Below are 22,226 nucleotides of genomic sequence, written 5' to 3'. Positions count from 1 at the left end.
GGTGGTTTCACAGACCCCTTTTCAATTCTATGGATTAATTTTGAGAAGCATTAGTGTCAGGTCTTCTTTAAATGTTTGGTAAAATTCAGCAGTGAGGTCATCTGGTCTTGAACTTTTCTTTAATGCGAGACTTTTTATTACTATTTCAATGTCATTTCTTGTTATTGGTTCACTGGGTGTTTTGTATCTTCTTTGTTCAATTTTGGTCAGACATGCCCAAATTTGTACATTTATTCTAGATTTTTCATTTATTAGTATATTAGTTTTTCAAAATAATCCCAATAATTCTTGAAACTTCTGTAGTATCAGTTGTAATGTGTTATTTCATCTCTAATTTTATTTTTTGTATTTTGGTGTTCTCCCTTTTTTATTTTTATTTTTGGTTAGTCTCACTTGAAAGTTTGTCAATTTTGTTTATATTTTCAAAGAACCAACTCTTTGTTTCATGGATCCTTTGTTATTTTAGTCTGAGTTTTATTTATTTATGCTCTGATCTTTATTATTACCTTCCTTCTTACCAATATTGAGTATGGTTTGTTCTTACTTTTCTAGATTATTGGAATAAACCATTAGGCTTCTTATTTTAAATCAATAAAACTTTCTTTTTTTTTTGAATAGGCACTCATCGCTATAAACATTCCTTGTAGTAGTACTGCTTTTGTTATATCCGCAGGTTGGTGTATGTTTTGTTCCCATTTTTATTTGTTTCAAAGTATTTTTAAGTTTTCCTTTTGACATTCTCAAAGACCCAGTGTTTGTTCAAAAGTATGTTATTTGGCCTCCTTGTATTTTTGTCATTTCTAAAGTTTCTCTGCCATTGATCTGGTTTCTTTTCCTCGTGATCAGAAAAGATACAGAATATGAGTTCAATTTTCAAAAATATGGTAAGACTTATTAATGGTCGATTCTAGAGGAAGTTCCATGCAGTGATGAAAAGAATGCATATTCTGAAGATGTTGAATGGGATATTCTGTAAGTGTATATTAAGTCCATTTGATCTATAGTGTAGTTTAACTCTGATGTTTCTTTATTGATTTTTGTTTGGATGCCTTACCCATTGGTGATAGTTGGGTATTGAAATTCCCATTTATGTTTATATTGGAATTCCCATTTATGTTTATATTGGAGCTCTCTCTCTCTTAAGACTAATATCATTTCATTTATAAAATTGTGTGTTCCCTTATAATATGCAGTTACACAAATAATTGTTATATCCTTTTGATAAAGAGATTCCTTGATCATAATATAGTGGACTTCTTTTTTACTATTTTTTTTCTTTACCATCTGTTATATCACATATAAGTATAGCTACTTCTTATTGTTTTTGGATTCTGTTTGCTTGGAATATCACCATTCTAACCTTTCACTCAGTCTTTTTGTGTCCCCATGGCTAACTGAGTTTCTTGTACACAGCATATTGTTAAGCTTTATTTTTGAATATTTTTGGCCTGTATGTATCTTTTAACTAGAAAATTAAAACCATTTACTCTCAGTGTTATTAATGAAAACTATGGACATGTGCCTATCATTTTGTTGATTTTTCTCCTAGTTGTTTTGAATATTCTTTAGTTAATTCTTTCTCTCTTAATTATCTTTATGATTCACTGGTTTATTATACTTTTAGCATTTGATCCTTTTCTGGTTTATTGTATTTGCAGTGTTTGAATGTTTTCTACTTTTAATTTGTTTATTTGCTCTTTAAGTGGGATTTATAATTTCACATACTACTCTGATGGTGGTTATCTTTCTTTCACTTCTTGGTATAGAATTCCCTTTAGTATTTTTTATAAGACTGGTCTGGTGGTCATAAATTTCTTTAATTTTGTCTTATCATTTCTCCTTCATTTGTGGATAACTTTGCTGTGTATTCATCTTTGTTGGCAATTATTTTCTTTCAGAACTTGAAATACATCATTTCATGCCCTGTAGGATTTCTTCTGAGAAATCTACTGTTCATCTAGTGGAGTTGTTCTTAAATGTGACTTGGTGATTTTTCTCTTTGAGATTTCAAAACGCTGTCTTTGTCTTGCATTTTTGATAATTTCTCTATAACAGGTTATGAGGGTCCTTTCTGCTCATGTCTATTTGGGTTTCTATAGGCCTCATATACCTGGATGACCATGTTATTCCCCAGATTAGGGAAGTTTTCTGATATTATTTCATTTAATAGGTTTTCTCTGTCTTTAAACTGTATATTCCCCCTTTGGGTATGCTGATGTGCAGATTTTTGATCTTTAAATAATTTCTGTTTTAGCCGATTTTTTGCTGCTATGACCAAAAGACCTGATAAGAACAATTTTAAAGGAGAATAGGTTTATTTGGGGCTCACAATTTCAGAGGATTCAGTCCATAATATGGCTAGCTCCATTGCTCTGGGCCTTAGATGAGGCCAGACATTGTGGCAAAACAAAGTGTAGTAGAGGAAAGCAACTCAGGATATGGTCACTAAGAAACAGAGGGAGACTTCACTTTCACAAAGGACAAAATATGTACCCCAAAGGCATGCCTTCTCCTCCTCCAACCACAGCCTACCTGCCTATAGTTGCCACCCAGTTAATCCCTATCAGGGGAATAATGCACTGATTAGGTTTAACCTTTAGTCTTTTCACCTCTAATCTCTTTTGAATCATCTCACACATGAGCTTTTGGGAGGACATCTCATATCTAAACCACAACAATGTCCTAGTGCTTTGTTCATTCTTCCTTATTTTTTTTCTTCATTTCTGCCTATATGTGATATTTCAGAAGACCTGTCCTCAAGCTTATGTATTTGTTCCTCCACTCTATCTAGTCTGCATTTAAGGATTTCAACTAAACTTCTTTTAAAATTGTTACAGGGCTCTCACACTGTTTTGCCCAGGTCATCCTCAACCTTGATCTTCCCACCTCCGTCTTTCAGGTATCTGGAACTGCAGACATATATGTGCTATTATGCCTGGCTTCAATTGAATTTTCCTTTTGAATATTCATCTAATGGATGAATACTCATCTTGGTGGTACTGGGAAATTGAACACTAACACCAAGCTACATCCCCCATCCTTTTTATTTTATTTTTTTATTTTGAGGCAGAGTTTTGCTAAATTGGTGAGGTTGGCCTTGAAATTATAATCCTTCTGCTTTAGTCTCTCAAGGAGCTGGGATTATAGGCATGTGCCACTTCATCTGGCTGTCAACTGAATTTTTTGTCTGATGCATTAAACTCTTCATTTTTAAGCTTTCTGATTGGTTCTCTACAAAATCTCTTTCTTTGCTGAATTTGTCATTCATATTCTATTGTCTTCTAAACTTCCTTCACCTATTTATCTATATTCTCTTAGATCTCATTGAATTTTTTTTAAAAAAAACAGCCTTTGAAATTCTTTATCAGGCATTTAATCCAATATCTTTGGAATCTACTACTAGAGAGTTAGGATCTTTTTTAATGTTTCTTGTGTTCATAGGTTGAAATTTATTATCTAGTGAAATGGATTATAAGTACCAATTTTTTCTTATGGCCTTCTTAGTAAGTGGATTTCCACTGAAGATGTGTCTTAGGATATCATCTTGTTATGTAAATGGATATAAACTATTGAGTTTATTTCCAGCTGGCTACTATAGTCTAATCTCTCAGAAACTACTTTGACTTTAGTGATTTTGGCACAGTGCATATTGTGTCAGAGTCAGAGAGACCCAGTGTCTGTGGGTTGTACAAGAGTGGGGACATTCTAGCAGTTCAGGTGTGTGTGGTATAGAGAGGAGAGTTATTCCTATGATATGAATGGTAGGCTGTATCTGGTAATGGGTATTTCTTCAGGTACTATTGCTATTAGCTCTCAGTTACTTGAATGGGTCACTGAATGGCTGCTTGAGTATTGGTGAAGGCTTGTTCTCTGATTAGGCTCCTCTTTTACAAGAGGGGCAGGAATTACAGTATCCTCTCTGTGATACTCACACCTAATATTGTTAGCAATATGTGATCAGATAAGGTATAGGATCAAACAAGGCCATGACCCTTATATAGGTATAAAGGTAGGAAAACTTGTGTAATTCTTTGCTACCAGTATGGGCTGCCCTCCTAGGAGCGTAACCTGAGTCCTCCCTTAATTATGCATGATTGGGGATCCAGCAATGGCAAGAGGGTTTTCTCCTCAGATTTTTCTCACTTGTAATGCCCACCAGAGCTTGGGCAAGAGTGTGTCATAACTGGAGTCAGACACTCCCTCTCAGCTGAGGTGCTTGAAGGAGAGAGTGAAAGGAGGAATGTGTCCAGTGCTGGACAGTTTCCCTTCAGACTTTCTTAGCCTTGCACCCCAAAAGCATGGAAGCAGGGCATCAAAAGGGGACTTTTCTCCCCACCCTTCCCCATTTTTTTTCATTTATAGTGTCCTCTAGGGCCACCCTTCCCCCCCCCCTTTTTTTCATTTATAGTGTCCTCTAAGGATTAAGTGGGTGTGGGTCACAGGTGGAGGCTGCTCTAAGTGGAATACAACCATAAACACTTGCTAGACAAAATTTCTGCGAACTTTCCTTGGCTGTGCATCTTGGTAGTGGACCACAAATGGAGGTGTGATGGTGTTAGCAGAGATTGCCTCCACATGTTTGTGCCGGCAGGGGAGCCGTGGAAACTCAGATTTCTTTTTTAACTTTGTTAGTGACAGGCACTTGTGTGGTCCTTGGAGAAGGTTAGCAGGAACCGTGTGGGAAACTGCTTTTATTCCCAGCACCCATGAAAGACTACATGCTCCCAGCCATGCTGCTGGTCTCAGAAGGCAGGTTCTTGTGGATGGTACTGTCAGCTCCCTCCACATCTCAACATCTATTTCCCACTGGATAGCACTCGGTGGGTTTTTATCACTCATTCAACCAACCAAGCGTGCCTCATGAGGCAGCCACACACTAAGCCAGTCTGTGGTGACCAATACATGGGAATATGCAGAGGTTTGTGACCCTGCATTCAGAAAATACATCCCTTCTCCAGATGGCTCCCAGGCTATAGCATCCTCCTCAGAGAGATAAAGTGAATTCCTTTTCCTATTGTGCAGTTTTCAGACCTGAAGCCTGTAAGAGCTGCAAAACTTCCCAATTGCAAGGATTGCCAGTGTGTCTACACTAGTAGTATGCTGGAACTCTCGATCTTTCACCTTTATCCCTGTCAAGAGGAGACTCCTCCTCCCCAGCTGTGGAGCAGGGGATTCAGTGCTGGGATATTTTGTTTATTTTGCTATACTTCTATCCTAGGTTTCTGGATTTAACAAGCATTCCATTTCTCTACTGTCATTTCTTAATGTTCTCCAATAGTCATTCACCTCAATATGTAGCTGTACATCCATTGATGTAGGAATGCAGGGGACCTCTATTCAGCCATCTTGCCCACCTCCTTTTCATCTGTTTTTATCTTTTTGTATGTTTGTAAAGAGGACAATAGCAAAATTTTCTATAATGCATCACTGCTATGTATTCTATGTCCTCCTGTGAAGACTGCTGTGAACATGTATTATCACTGTTAGAAGCCTGTATTTTCAAAAACTCCAAAGAGCATCAAATAATACTCCTCTCTAGACAATAACAAAAGAACAAACACTGCCAAAACTTGGAACACTGAGTGCTATAATGATTCATTTTTCATTTGGGAATTACTGGTTTTAAAGCATTTATGGATTCAAGAACATTTAATGGAGGAAATAAAAGAGGGGAAGATTGTGTGGAGAAAAACATTTTCTTGCCAATAAAATAGTACAAAATAATGATGGAAAAGAAGTCATCAAGTAATAGAGTGCTTGTTCATTTTGAATTCGGAATGTTCATCCAAAGAGTGAAGCTATTAAGGCCTAAATTTTTTTTACATAATAATTGTTGACATATTTTATTCTAAAAACTAGCATTATCGTTTCTATGTATGCTAAAGAATGTCACCTTTGAAATGTTATTAATTTAATATGTTATTCTATGGAACCCCAAAAACTTAAAAACAAACTTATATTATAAACTGAAGTCACAGATATTGTCCTATCTTTTAATCAAACGATGTTACAATGAGAGTATTTGGTGAAAATAAGTGTATTATACTCATTAACTGGTTACAGAACATTTGTTTGTAACACACACACACACACACACACACACACACACACACACATACTGAGTTATGTAACTGCTCTCAGAATAGAAGAAAAGCTAGAAGAAGGAAGAACTCATCCTTTTTGTTTTGCTTTATGTCTTTTATATCTTTGCTGGCTTTCTATCTATTTGCTTTCTCTTTAGTTTTATGAAATTTAGCTCATTTACTTTTGAGCTGTCTTTTTAAACACATACTTATTTAGAAAACTATGTCTTCTTGTCTCTTTATCCCAATAATTTTTCTAAAGTCTACTTATTCTGATAGTATTATAGCCAGATGAGCTTTTTGATGTGTGTTTGCATAGTATTTTATACTATATATATAAAATACTATTATATAATTATAATATATATATTATAATTATATAATCATGTTTAAAGTGTCTCATGGAGAGCATATAATTATATCTTAAATGTTTATATAATCTGATAATCTCCTTGAGTGTGATTAAAAAATTTACTCTTGATTTAGTTATTAATACAGCTTAATTTCCCTCTACCATTTTATTATTCTATTTTGTTTTTACATCTGATTTGTTGTTACTTTCTCATGTTTTATTCTTTTAGAATATTTTAATAATTCCCATTTTTAGTATTCTATTTTTATTTATATACTTTTTGTTCCACCATAATCTTCGCATTTTTTAAGTGAAAACTTTCCCAATCTAGTTAAAGTTATACTAGTCATTTGGGTTATATCTGCGTATGTGATGGTAAATTTTATATGTCATCCTGTGTGTCCTTGGTGTGCCCAGATTAAGCATTATTTCAGATTGTGCCTGTGAGGATGTTTCTAGATGAAATTAGCATTGAATTGGTATGATTAGTGAAGTAAATTGCCCTCCTGAATTCAGCATCATCCAATCCATTGAGAGCCAGAATAGAAGAAAAGCTAAAAGAAGGAGGAACTCATCCTTTCTGCTTCCTGATTGCCTGCTTGAGCTAGGATATATAACTTCACTTACAGCTCTCAGCCTGGGATTTATACCATCAGCTCTAGGCCTTCAGACTTAGACTGAATTACATGAGCAATTTTCCTTATTCTCAACTTGAAGATCATGACTTCTTAGCCTTAATATTAGTGTGAGCCAATTCTTTATAATAAATAAACAAATCAATTAATAAATCCTAATCATTCTTTCTCTAATACAGCATATATTGAACTCCACCCCGGACAAGGTTAATATTTTTGTCTCAACAATTATACATAATTTAAAAGGAGAGAATTGCTATATTTATAATAATACTTTCCTTTCATTGTTCTTTCTTTGTTTCTAAAATTTCAAGTTTCCTTATGATATTGCTTCCCTTTAGGCAGAAGAACTCTAGTGTTTGTTTGAAGTAGGTCTGCTGGGAAAAACTTTCTCAGTTTTCTTCATCTGAGAATGTCTTTATTTTACCTTTATTCCTGAAGGACATTTTTGCTAGGTTTAGAATTTGGGTTGGAAGTTCTTTCATTACTTTAAGGATGTTCTACTATATTCTGGCTCCATGATTTCAAATCAGAAAATTTCAGCCTTTTGAATAATTGTTGCATATAGGTAACATGTTTGTCTCTAGCTGTTTTCAAACTATTTTTTTAAACCTTTGGTTTTCAACTTTTTGTGTGTCTGGGTGTGAGTTTATAAGAGTCTTCATTTTGAGGTCTGCTGAGCTTCATGAAACTGAGTTTTTGTATATCACTGCATTTGGGAAAGTTTCAGTCATTATTGTTTTCAAATGTTTTCTGTACTATCTCTTCCTCTTCTCCTTCTGGGGGCCCCAGTGATATGAAAGCTAAACCTTTTAATATTGTTCTACAAGTCTCTGTGGTACTGTTCATTTTTTTTTCCAATCTTATTTTTTCTTTTGGTTGTTCAAATTTGGGCCACTTTAGATTCCTATATCTTCAAGTTCACTTATTTTCTCTGTCATCTCCTTTTCACTATTGAGCACATACAGTGGAATTTTTTTCACATATTACATTTTTCAGCTCTAAAATTTCCATTTGATTTTCTATTTCTATACTTAGACCATCCATCTCTCTCAATAATATTTTCCTTTTCTCATGGAGAATCAGTATAATATCTGTTTTAAATTCATAATTTTCTGGTAAATTCAATATTTTTCTTTTTCTTTGATACTTAATGACTCTTTTAGGTTTTTGTATGTCAAGTAACTTTGGATTATAACCTGGAACTTTTGAATGCAAAACTCTGAGTTATGTTAAAATACTCTGGATAATATTGATTTTTGTCTTAGCAGTTAAAGGACTAAAGTTTAGAACACAATTTCTGTTTTTCCTTCAGCAGATGGTGTTTTCAGTGTCAATTTAGATTTGAAAACCTTTGAAATGCTCTTTGGATCAGCACACATTAGTCAGAGGTTAGTCTGCAACTTGAATTTATGTGGCAGTTCAGAGCCTTTGGTTTGCTTCTTTAGGTGGGTTGCATGCACAACTTGGGTAATGAGCCCAGGACTAACTCTGTGAATGAGTTCTGTCTTCAGGTCTTCTTCAGATATGTAGCCTACAGTTTATTCTGGCCCAAATGATGGAATTATCTCATTTTTATTTTCTTATACTATTGTATAATTTCATGCCAACACTTTAGCCAAAGTGGCAAGAGAAAAAGGGAGAAATACTTGAATTCCCTTCACCTTCTATGAACAACAGAATCTTCTTTTTCTAATTCTTCTATCCAGAGAGATGGGGTTTTGCTCAGTGTTTTTGGTAAGTGCACCACTACTTGCTTCTACGATGGCAATTCAGCTCTGTGAGGTTAACCTTGGGGCAAAGAGAAGAGAAAAAGGAGAAATCAGCAACAATGAAAGCACATAGATTTTCCCACCCACACACTTTGTTTTACATATGACCATTTTCTTATTTCTCTAGTTTGAGTTTTTGCTTCCCATGTCTGCTGTATACTGCCCTATGAAGCCAGAAAATTTTTAAAAGGAAAAGAAAAAGAGATCCAGGAACCTCATGAATTTCTTATTGGCCATTCTTCAGACTTTTTACTTTCCTCATTCATTTATTTTTATTTATTTCCTAGAACATGAAAGTAGGTGCTTTTTGTACTTTGTACAAAATTTTGTTTGTTAATCAGTAGGAAAGAAAGGCTATAACGAGCTTAGCTTATCTTGGTCAGCTTCAGAAGTTCTTTCCTCTGATTTTGAAATGCTGTTCATTGAACCAAGTATTTTCTGTACAGGGATAATCTCTTAGAGAATTTAAATTTTATGAATGAGTTAATTTATATGTTGTTTGCAAAAAAAAAATCCTGTTTCTGAATCAGTGGATTACTTAAAACAAACTTGATTTAATGTAGGAAAAAAAAAGAATAAATAAATAAAACCTGGCCATCCCTTTGAAGGAACATAAAATTTGGTTGGTTGATATAGCTAAGGAATTGTAGAATTATGGTAATAGTATATTACCATTCAGTGAAAATACTATAAATGTAATATGACTAAATTTCTAAAGATTTTCAGAGAGAAAAGAGATCAAGAAAGGCTTTGTGGGCTACATAGCTTTTGAGTTGACTTTGAAAGATGAGTAGGACTTGAACATGAAAAGATGGGGAAGAAGTGCATTTTGGACAAAGAAACAGCATGAACTTGGGTTTTATAGCTAAAAATTAAAAAATGGAAGCAACAGGAAGGAAGAGTGTTATACAATTTCTCCAGGGAAGTATCAATGCCATTTAACATTCACAAACCTTCACACCTAAAAATATTTCTAAAATGTGACAGAGTGAAAACTTTTACATATATGTAATTTATTTCTTTCAAATTTTCTTTTACATCCTTTTATTCTCATAAGCCTATGATTCTGTTTTCATTTAGTGTGTCAGCTTTTTGTCACTGTGACAAATAACCTGGAAAAAACAATTTATAGGCAAAAAAAAATTTATTTTATGGTCATGGTTACAGAGGTGTTAGTCCATGGTTGACTGGCTTCATTTCTTTGGGCCTGGAGTGATGCAGAACATCATGGCAGAAAAGTATGGTAGAGAAAAGCTGCTCAGCTGGTGGCAGCCAAGAAGAGAAAGTGTTGTGAAGAAGGTAAACCCTTCCAGGTATACCCCCAGTGACCTACTGCCTCCAACCAGGTCCTATCTCCCAGAAGTCCATCAGCTGTCATGAAGTCAGAGCCCTGCCTAAAACTTCCACCTCTGAACTTTGCTGCACTGGAGACCATACTTTCAACACACAAGCCATAGCAATTAGTTAATTGCATCTAAAATATTACGCTAATCTTTTGGTCTCCTTTTTTTTTTTTAGTATAATTAATGTGTTTGGGCTGAATTATGCCCCTATTCTTCGAATTCAGATGTCGAAGCCATAACCTACAATGCAACTATATTTGGAGAGGGACTTTAAACTTAAATGAGGTCCTAAGGGAAGAGCCCTAATCTGATAGGACTGGTAACCTTACAGAACAAGAGACACCAGAGAAAAGGCCATGGGAAAACACATGGAGAAGTCTACCATTTGCAAGCCAAGGAGAAAGGCCACTATATATATATATATATATAGAAAGGCATCTATTCTTGATGATATCTTAATTCTAGATTTTCAGGCTTCAGAATTATGAGAAAATATCTTTTTTGTTTTGTACTCAGGTTGAAAGATTGAACACAAGAGTGCTTAACCACTGAGCCATATCTCCAGCTCTTTTTAGATTTTATTTAGAGACAAGGTCTCACTAAGTTGCTGAGGCTGGCTTTCAACTCGTGATCCTCCTGCCTCAGCTGACCCAGCTGCTGGGGAGAAAATATCTATTCTTTAAGCCACCCAATCTCTGCCTAAGTAGACTAATATATAATGCTGATACTGAAGAGCAGGAGTATCTTTTTTACCATTTAATCTACATGTTTGTATCAGACTCTAACTTTTGTGCTCAAAAATGTCTTCCATTTTAGGAGAAAAATTATCCAATGACATTCTAAATTCATGTTACAGTAAGTGAATTGAATATATCCTATAGTTCTATCACCATCTCTTATTTCTTTTTTTTTCTTGTCATTTATTTTATTGGTTGTTCAAAACATTACAAAGCTCTTGACATATCATATTTCATACATTAGATTCAAGTGGGTTATGAACTCCCATTTTTCCCCCAAATACAGATTGCAGAATCACATCGGTTACACATCCACATTTTTACATAATGCCCTATTAGTAACTGTTGTATTCTGCTACCTTTCCTATCCTCTACTATCCCCCCTCCCCTCCCCTCCCATCTTCTCTCTCTACCCCATCTACTGTAATTCATTTCTCTCCTTGTTTTCTCCCCCATTCCCCTCACAACCTCTTATATGTGATTTTGTATAACAATAAGGGTCTCCTTCCATTTCCATGCAATTTCCCTTTTCTCTCCCTTTCCCTCCCACCTCATGTCTCTGTTTAATGTTAATCTTTTCCTCTTGCTCTTCCTCCCTGCTCTGTTCTTAGTTGTTCTCATTATATCAAAGAAGACATATGGCATTTGTTTTTTAGGGATTGGCTAGCTTCACTTAGCATAATCTGCTCTAATGCCATCCATTTCCCTGCAAATTCCATGATTTTGTCATTTTTTAGTGCTGCATAATACTCCATTGTGTATAAATGCCACATTTTTTAATCCATTCATCTTTTGAAGGGTATCTGGGTTGGTTCCACAGTCTAGCTATTGTGAATTGTGCTGCTATGAACATCAATGTGGCAGTATCCCTGTAGTACGCTCTTTTAAGGTCTTCAGGGAATAGTCCGAGAAGGGCAATAGCTGGGTCAAATGGTGGTTCCATTCCCAGCTTTCCCAGGAATCTCCATGCTGCTTTCCAAATTGGCCGCACCAATTTGCAGTCCCACCAGCAATGTAGAAGAGTACCCTTTTCCCCACATCCTCGCCAGCACTTGTTGTTGTTTGACTTCATAATGGCTGCCAATCTTACTGGAATGAGATGGTATCTTAGGGTGGTTTTGATTTGCATTTCTCTGACTGCTAGAGATGGTGAGCATTTTTTCAAGTACTTGTTGATTGATTGTATGTCCTCCTCTGAGAAGTGTCTGTTCAGGTCCTTGGCCCATTTGTTGATTGGGTTATTTATTATCTTATTGTTTAATTTTTTTGAGTTCTTTGTATACTCTGGATATTAGGGCTCTATCTGAAGTGTGAGGAGTAAAAATTTGTTCCCAGGATGTAGGCTCCCTATTTACCTCTCTTATTGTTTCTCTTGCTGAGAAAAAACTTTTTAGTTTAAGTAGGTCCCATTTGTTGATTCTTGTTATTAACTCTTGTGCTATGGGTGTCCTATTAAGGAATTTGGAGCCCGACCCCACAATATGTAGATCGGAGCCAACTTTTTCTTCTATCAGACACAGAGTCTCTGATTTGATATTAAGCTCCTTGATCCATTTTGAGTTAACTTTTGTGCATGGCGAGAGAAGGAGATTCAGTTTCATTTTGTTGCATATGGATTTCCAGTTTTCCCAGAACCATTTGTTGAAGATGCTATCCTTGCTCCATTGCATTCTTTTAGCCCCTTTATCAAATATAAGATAGCTGTAACTTTGTGGATTAGTCTCTGTGTCCTCTATTCTGTACCATTGGTCCACCCACCTGTTTTGGTACCAGTACCATGCTGTTTTTGTTACTATTGCTCTGTAGTATAGTTTGAAATCTGGTATCGCTATGCCGCCTGATTCACACTTCCTGCTTAGAGTTGCTTTTGCTATTCTGGGTCTTTTATTTTTCCATATGAATTTCATGATTGCTTTATCTATTTCTACAAGAAATGCCATTGGGATTTTGATTGGCATTGCATTAAACCTATAGAGAACTTTTGGTAATATCGCCATTTTGATGATGTTAGTTCTGCCTATCCATGAACAGGGTATATTTTTCCATCTTCTAAGATCTTCTTCTATTTCTCTCTTTAGGGTTCTGTAGTTTTCATTGTATAAATCTTTCACCTCTTTTGTTAGGTTGATTCCCAAGTTTTTTTTTTTTTTTTGAGGATATTGTGAATGATGTGTTTTTCCTCATTTCCGTTTCAGAAGTTTTGTCGCTGATATACAGGAATGCCTTTGATTTATGCGTGTTGATTTTATATCCTGCCACTTTGCTGAATTCATTTATTAGTTCTAGTAGTTTTTTTGTAGACCCTTTTGGGTCCTCTAGGTATAGAATCATGTCATCTGCAAATAGTGATAATTTAAGTTCTTCTTTTCCTATTTTTATGCCTTTAATTTTTTTCGTCTGTCTAATTGCTCTAGCCAGTGTTTCGAGAACTATATTGAATAGAAGTGGTGATAGAGGGCATCCCTGTCTTGTTCCAGATTTTAGAGGGAATGCCTTCAGTTTTTCTCCATTCAGAATGATGCTAGCCTGAGGCTTAGCATAGATAGCTTTTACAATGTTGAGGTAAGTTCCTGTTATCCCTAGTTTTTCTAGTGTTTTGAACATGAAGGGATGCTGTACTTTGTCGAATGCTTTTTCTGTGTCTATCGAGATCTCTTATTTCTTAATCATCTTTTATTTTCTTCTCCTGCTCTTCTGGTGTTCTGTATAGTTTTTCTCTGCTTATTTTTAAAGACCATGATAGTTTTGTTAGAAAATTGGTCAGGATTATGGCTTGTGTTTATCAAAACTTCCAAGAGAAAGAAAAAGCACAGTAATCATGATACTGACTACATTTCACACAAGAAAGAAACCCTGGCTGCGTCTCACTGGTGATGGCAGACACTGCTTAACTCTCTGCGACTATCCAAATCATAGGAAATAAATGGGTCCTCATGGGGTATTGCTCTCATTTTTGTCTCATAGGGAGATGTGAGTGAGAATAAAGCAATAAGTATAAACTTGCCCATGGTGCAAACTCTCAGACTGTCAAAGAATATACTTCTGTCCACCAAACACAATCACTAGGCAAATATTCAATGAGCTATATAATGACATTAAACATACAAGTGTTTGAAACAAAGAGCGAGTCAAAAGGAATATTAACACTGCAGTGTCCATGACAATTAGGAAGGTTAGATGATATAAAATTATTCTTCTAATTCTTTATTTAGGTTATTAAACTTCCAATGTACTAGATTTTGTGGGGGAAGGGCCATATATGTCTTAGTTATTTTCAAACATATAATTTAATATTTAGAGATTGTAGTTTTCCAAAATGAGTAAAAGAGCTTTTGTTAACTTTACAGGATGGTTTTTGTAATCTCTGTAGTAGCCCATTCAATCTAATTGTGTCTATTTTAAGATCAGTTCTCATAATAAAAGGTAAAATATTGTTACAAAGGATAAACTTTAAGAAAGTGATGTGTTCATGATGAAATAGCATGAAAACAAGTTGTGCTTTGACTAATATCATCTTTTTCCTTCCTTTCAGGAATGCAAGAAGGTGGCCTCTCATGATAGATCCTCAAGGCCAAGCTAATAAATGGATCAAGAACATGGAGAAAGCCAATAGTCTTCATCTAATTAAATTAAACGACGCTGACTATGTCAGGACTCTGGAAAATTGCATCCAGTTTGGCACTCCTGGTACGTAGATGAATGACAGACATACATTGCAGAATGCCTAGAGAGGCACAATTAACCCAAAACCATGTAGTTGAATTTCTTGTTTTTAAATATATGTGTTTCAGACTCACCATAACTGACAACTTTGTTAATCTCTTTGATTATTAATAATCAAATGAGAACTTTAGAGATTATAAAACTTCCAGAAAGTTAGGAGGTTTTCTTTGTCAAAAAAAAGTTCATGGTTTGGGGCTGGGGATGTGGCTCAAGCGGTAGCGCGGTCACCTGGCATGCGTGCGGCCCGGGTTCGATCCTCAGCACCACATACAAACAAAGATGTTGTGCCCACCGATAACTAAAAAATAAATATTAAAATTCTCTCTCTCTCTACCTCTCTCTCTTTAAAAAAAAAAAGTTCATGGTGATGCTTCTCTAACTTAGCTATTTTAAGTCTTGTAATTTGCTATTTATTCATTTTCATTATAACTCAGCTTCAGCAATTAAAAGGCTCACTTAATATTGCCAATAGTATGTTTACATAACATTAGTATAAAATTCTATTTTTTTTTCTTTTGGACTTTTCCTACAGAGAAGATAATAAAGATTTTACATCTCTGGCTCTATCTGCCATTTAGATTAGACACATGACAAGGATTTCTCAGTCAAGCTCTTATGCAGATGTCACAGCTGTCAAAACAAAAAACAGAATACTTATTATTTAAGTTAATTTGGGTTATTAGTCATGTTTTGAAATTCATGCACTCCATCAAATTTTGACCAAATAAATGTAAACACTTATGAACCTACAGCACATTTAACTCGAGGACTATTTCAGCAAATCCCACTTGCTTTAAAGCTAGTACAATATAGAAGAATTATAATAAACACACCAGTAATCACAGGCATGTCATTTTTCCATATTAATGAGTCAGTTTTCAAATATGATTTTAGGTTCTGTTAAAGTAAGCATGAATGAAAAAAGTCTAAATCTACCTATAACATTTTGTGTTTATGTAATGGACACACACAAGCACATGCACATATTATTTCATTCATTCAGCTGGTATTTTTAAATTTTTAACTATTTTAAATTGACATGTAAAAAATGTACATATTTGTGGGGTAACATGATGTTTTGATACATGTTAATGTTCAAATCAGGCATTTACCATTGCTTTATTCTGAAAACATTCAGAATCCTTTTCTGTAGCTTTTAAAAAATATATATAATACATTACCATTATCTATAGTTAATCTACTATGCAATAGTGCTTACAGTATGATGATATAGGAGTTACCCAATAAGGGAGGATAATCTCTACTATCAAATATTTATCCTTATTTGACATCAGGAATATCTATCTATATCTATATTTCTTTCTTTCTATCTATCACTATGATAAAAATAGAATGTGGCCATTTTTCACTAACTCTTATTGTGACCAGCATACTGTCATGTACAGAGACACAGGCTTCTGGATTCAGAGTACCTTCCTCTGCCACTCAGTGTTTGGTTCAGTGACTCAGTTTCCTCATCTGTATTTTAACCATATAATATAAGGAAAACATTAGTTACTGTATATTGGAAACTAAGAACAGTGTCTGATAAGTGCTCAATTTATGTTGTATGTGTGTGTATATTTCCTTCAGTGCTTTTAAAGCTTGACCCAGTATCAAACTCAGGGCCTTGTGTATGCTAGCACATATTCTACAATTGAGCTGTATCCCCAGCCCTGGGTTTTGTTGCTGTTGTTGCTGAGCATTTTCTAAGTGGTGTCTTGTCTTAAACTGTAACAAGTTTATCAACTATAAATTCACAGGTGACACGACATGAAGATTCAGAAGAATCAGATTTCTTGAAGGAATTGGCACCTTCAATACTTTATGTAATTAAAATTGCTTAATATAAATATTCAAATACTTTTCTCAGCATAATAAAAGATAACTAAATGGTAATTGAGCATTTACCATCTGCTAGGCACTCTGAAGATATTTCTGATCTCAATCACATATCTTGCTGGTAAAATTTTATAATTATAGAGGAGAAAGAGCCATAAAGATGATCCATCTAGTGTTTTTTCAAAGTATGGGTTACAGCCATGGGAAAGACTAATTTTGTGGATCATGACCAATAGAGCAGAGTAGGTAGCATTGTACAGAGGAAGGATAAGCATTAGTTCAGGGAATTTTTTGTTTAAGTATTTATATGAGTAAGTATACTAGGTCAAGATTTAAAATGCTTTTGAGTTGTGACCATACAAACTTGAAATTCAATAAAAATTCCAACCACTTGATTTTACTGAGGTACGTAGGGTGTTAGAGAATGTTACATAGCTGAACCAAGATAGTACAGGCAGTTGAGGGGGTGGGGGTACTAAAACTAGCTCCCAAGTCTCCTGCCTCTGTCCAGTCTTCACTGTGTCACACAACTAAGACTGCTTTGGGTTGAATTAACCTATATTTTGAAATGAGTCACTTTATAAATGGTTAATGATTTATTTATCATGTCTTCTAACATTAATCATCAGAAGTAAAAAGTTTTAATCCCTTCTAGAAAAATAAATAGATGGTAGGTTTTACAGCTATTTTTTATGTTTAACCATCAAGTAAAAGAATCAGCTACTGATATAGTTCTAAAACACAAGTGGTTAAAGACTCTTCCATTTAAGAAGTTATTTTTAGATGGTGCTTCTTCAGGGACAGTGGCTTTTGATCTATTGTCCCTTCCAGGCTAGAAGGCAGAGGTTTTCGCCTACTTCATCTACCTGCCTCTACTTCAACCAAAGCCAGGTCTTCCTTTTCTTTTTTTATATTGAGTTTTAAGATAAGATCCTCTTTGAGAAAAAGTACTGTGCTTTTTTAAAAAAGTTTGAAAGCCAATGTTCTAGAAAATAAAATTTCATCTGTATTAGCTGTATCAGTGGATAAGGTATGCATAGAATATTAATCAAATAAATATCACTGATAAATCAATTTATATAGAAGATCTTTGAGTGATTTTCCATTGAATCTATGGGAAAATTTTTTATTTTTAACAAAAGCTATCATATACCTTCCTTATTTTCTTATCTCTTAGCACTTTACTTTTTCTCTCATCTATGACAAATCAAGGATGCAAAATTCCTTGTTTTAATATTTCTTTCATTTGCTTGTTTGTTCATTCAACTAATAAACATTTATTTTGCAACTACCATGTACCAAGAGCTGTGGTAGACACTAAAAAGACAGCAGATCAAGACAAATTTGGTCTCTGCTTTCATGAATCTTATTGGTTTAAAGAGAAAGGCAGGCATTGAAGATGAAATGTGAATTAAAAGATGGAAGTACTTGGAAGCAGGCAATACTTAATAGCGCTGTTTCACATTTCAGTTTCTGTCTGTGCTCTTCCATGTATCTGGTGAATTCTTTTTTTTGTCTTTTAAGAAACAACTCAAATGCACACATTTCCTAACCTCTGCTGTATATGTGGCCATCTGACTATGGTTGGATTTGGTCAAATGACTATGTTCTGGCCAACAGATATAAGTGTAAAATACAATTTGTGACTCTCAGTAAGTATCTTGAAAAAGGATGTTTCTTTCTTTTCTGCTTCTTTTTCTTTCTGATGGGTAGAATATGTATGTTATGTGAAAGGCCATACTGGCCAAAAAGATTAAAACAACCTGTGAAGAATAGTGAAATAGCCAGGTATGGTGGCATATAACTATAATCCCAGCAATTTGGGAGGCTGAGATAGGAGGATCATGAGTTCAAAGCCAGCCTCAGCAACTTAGTGAGGCCCTAAACAACTCAGTGAGACCCTTGTCTCTAAATAAAGTACAAAAAGGGGCTGCAGATGTGGCTCAGTGGTTAAGCACTCCTGAGTTCAATCCCCAGTACCAAAAAAAAAAAAGAAGAAGAAGAAGAAGAAGAAGAAGAAAGAAAGAAAGAAAGAAAGAAAGAAAGAAAGAAAGAAAGAAAGAAAGAAAGAAAGAAAGGAAGAAAGAAAGAAAGAAGAAAGAAAGAAAGAAAGAGAAAAAAAAGAAACAACAGGTTATGGGAAGTTGGGTCCTTCACAGTTTAGATACACTGACCTTCCAACCCTTCATTTCCTGCACTATGTGAGGTTTCCCTTTATATGAGGTATATATTCCCTTTTGTTGGAAAAACTATTATTTTGGGAATTCTGACACTTGAAAATAGATCCAACTGTAAATATCATACCCTAAAGTGGAAAAGTGGGCAAATAATATTAACAAATAGTTTACAGAAAAAAATATATACTTAGTCAAAGAGTTCCTAAAATACCCTGCCCACGTAACAAATTTTAATGTTTTACCTATCGAATCAATTTACCTATTAAATTGTAAAATCACTTGTAATACACACACACACACACACACACACACACGTATTATAGAAGTCAGTATTTCATGCTGACAGTATCACATAGTAGTTAAGAAAGTGATAGAAGGGCCAAGATTGCTAAGTCAAGTCTCTGGTCATTTGCTACTTGTCTTACCAAGAAATTTATTTCAGTTGCCTGTGCTTTTTTCATCTGCAAAACTGGGGTAACAGTAGTCCATGTTTTTTAATGTTATGAGGATGATGAAAAAATATAATGTCCACAAGATGTTCAGTATTTGTAATTATAGTGATTATGTAAAAATAGGTTTAAAAACAAATAACAAAATGAGTACTCATTGCAACTCCGAAGTCTCTACAGCTTTTCAAGAAAAGAGTCAGGCAATATCAGGAATTTTAAAATATTCGTAACAGCAGACCATCAATTCTACTTTTTATACCATAGCCTGATAAATAATCAGAAATTAACACAAGTGTTTATTCATTAATAATAGTGAAGGGGCTGGGGTTGTGGCTCAGCAGTAGAGAACTCGCCTAGCACGTGCACGGCCCTGGGTTTCATCCTCAACACCACATAAAAATAAATAAATTTTTTAAAAAGATATTGTATTCAACTAAAACTAAAAATAAATAAATATTTTTTAAAATAGTGGAAAATGGAAGCAACCTTAATAATAGAAGATTGGTGAATTTAATGTATTATTAGGCACTCATATTATTTAACCATGAAAAATAAACATTTTATGAAAAAAGAAGTAGGAATAACACATGAGATGAGCAGAATATTTCTGTACTTTCACTGCAATAAAGATCCAATTGTCTGTTGTGTATAACAAATTAGAACAAAATTAATTAATTAAATATCTAATTATCTGTCATCTCAATGCCCTCGCCCCCTCTTTCCTATCCAGATTGAATATTCACTCTTTCAAGGGACTTCTACAAAGTACCCTCATCCAAGTGTGGCTATGATAAAACCCCAACAGCAAAATGTTAAACTTTAACTTGGCAAATGTGTTAAGTCTAACAGTGTCACCAAATTTCATCCAGGGATTCCACTTCTACAGTTCTCTCAGAAGAAAGTATTCTGAAACATAAAGTTTTGTATATAGTACTATTTATTACATGGAACTGAAAAAAACAATCCAAATCTAAAATAATAGAATGACAGTTAAAAAGGGAGGGAACACTTATATGTGTGTTAGAGTTTTTAATAACACAGGGAAATATTTACGCTATAACATAAAGCAAAATAATTAGGATACAAGATTCAAAATATTGTTAAGTCTTAACTACATGTGAGAAAGGATGAATAAAAATACTGAAGATAAAAAGTATTTTCTTCAATAATTATGCCATATATAGTTTTGTGTCATTTTTCCATCACCTATAGATGGTATGAATCAATTATATTAAATAAGAGGGAATAGAGAGAAAGATGAAGAAAATCCAATCAGAGATAGCTTTTTAAATTCCTTCATTAATATCTTTCCTGTGTTTTCCAGCTATTCTACAATAAGCACAAGATTTGTTAAATTAAAAATACAATCTCTATTTAAATAATCACAACCAGAGGTGCTTCTTCTCTGGTGTCACAGATGGATAGATTCACCAGCATCATGCTTGGTTTCACAGTAAATCACAGGAAGCGGGGCAGTATCCAACAGGACTGGTTGGCCTGGTTGACTCTGGGTATGGAAACAGGCAGGATGACCAGGTAGACCCCCAATTCAGACCTTCCCACAGGCATACAATATTGGGTTTGGGCATCATTTTCATATACATGGAAGAAAAACATCATTTTTTAGAGACTAGGAACAGAAGTAATCTAGGAAGCAGGAAGGTGAAAGAACTCAGAGAGTCGACAGCTTATAGCCAGTATTTAAAATAACATGGAAAATCTTCTTCTGGTTTTATTCCAGTGATGCTAGAAAATGTTGGAGAAGAACTAGATCCTGTCTTGGAACCTCTTCTACTAAAACAGACATTTAAGCAGGGCGGGAGTGTATGTATCCGGCTTGGGGATGCTACAATTGAATACGCACCTGACTTCCGCTTCTATATAACTACCAAGTTAAGAAATCCTCATTATCTTCCTGAAACATCTGTAAAGGTTTGTATCTAAAATAAATGTTTCTTTATCAGTTTTTACAATTAGTGACTATTACAAATATTTTCCTCCTGAGCCAGAAGAGGAGCAGGTCTTCCTAGGAAAATGGGATTTTGTCTTTTTCTTTTTTTTTTCCGCATTTCCTGAGATTCCTATAATAATTTCTAAATGTTGCTTTTGTGCATGCATGTGCGTAATGAAAGAATATTTACTATGCTATGAAAAAAAACTCATCAGACTCTAATTTCTACAATTGATATTATTATTAGATTTTCATTGTCAAAAGTAGATGACATATGTTCACATTCTTTCTTTATAAAAATTATAATATGCTAATTATTGGAATTGGAATTTAAGAAGAGAACTCTATTCTTTCTCAGGCTAAGGTTGCTGCTATATGATTTTATATAATTACTTAAAAGAACTGTTTTCAATCGCTGTTCTTTTAAAATACTAAAAATTCCTTTAAGGAGTAAAGTTAGTTTAAAGTTTTATTCAATGACTAAAATGACGTGAGATGTTGTTCTATAGCTGAGCTCTTGGAGGATTAGATAGTATACCTTATTCTGGCTTTTATTCCTTAGTGTGGTTGGTATTCAACAAATGTTTGTGGGGTGAGTGAATGAGTGGCTTTCATTTACAGAAGAATACAGGAGATGGCATTAAGAAATATTGATTCAGAGGATGGGACATGATGGTAGATTAGAGAGAGACAGCATGTCTCCTATCTCTGCTACCCAGAACTGAAGCAGTGGGAATACTTCTCCCTGAGGATTAGAGTAAAAAATCCTGAGACTAGAGGGGCAGTCTGTTCTAGCAGAACTAGAAACTGACTTATTAATCGAATCTGAAAAAAAAAAAAGAACCTCTCACCTTGAGTTTATCAATCCTCCATGGAGAACCAATTCAGGAGCCATCTGGGAACTGGAAACCCAGATCTGTAAATTCGCAGCTAGGTCTGTGTGGGCCTGTCTGAGCCTAGCAAATTCTTGGAAAGTCAGAAACTAGGAGCATTTTACCCCAGGGGAATGAACTGCAGGTTAGAGAGGCTTGAGAGAGCCTGGCTCTCCCTAGCCACATGGGTCCTGCAGCTCACTGGGTTGGCCATAGCAGGTGAGGAGATTGGAAGAATGGGTGTGAGGGCATTTGGCTCTCAGCTCACCTAGCCAGCTGGTCCAGGACTC

The 22,226-nt window shown here is 34.8% G+C and overlaps 1 protein-coding gene across 1 annotated transcript in view; it reads left to right on the top strand.

Annotated features, from left to right (window-relative positions):
- Positions 1-22,226, top strand: part of DNAH7 (dynein axonemal heavy chain 7) — a gene marked incomplete at both ends in the record, with an annotated part of 288,918 nt that overhangs the window by 200,313 nt on the left and 66,379 nt on the right. The window contains 2 exons of the mRNA XM_081261736.1: positions 14,455-14,609; positions 20,855-21,045. Coding sequence (XP_081117862.1) covers positions 14,455-14,609; positions 20,855-21,045 — 346 coding nt within the window. The remainder of the gene's footprint in view (positions 1-14,454; positions 14,610-20,854; positions 21,046-22,226) is intronic.

The sequence above is a fragment of the Spermophilus citellus genome (genome assembly GCF_964194105.1).
Source record: "Spermophilus citellus genome assembly, chromosome: 11".
Taxonomy (NCBI): domain Eukaryota; kingdom Metazoa; phylum Chordata; class Mammalia; order Rodentia; family Sciuridae; genus Spermophilus; species Spermophilus citellus.
This window is presented reverse-complemented; position numbering and strand designations above follow the sequence as displayed.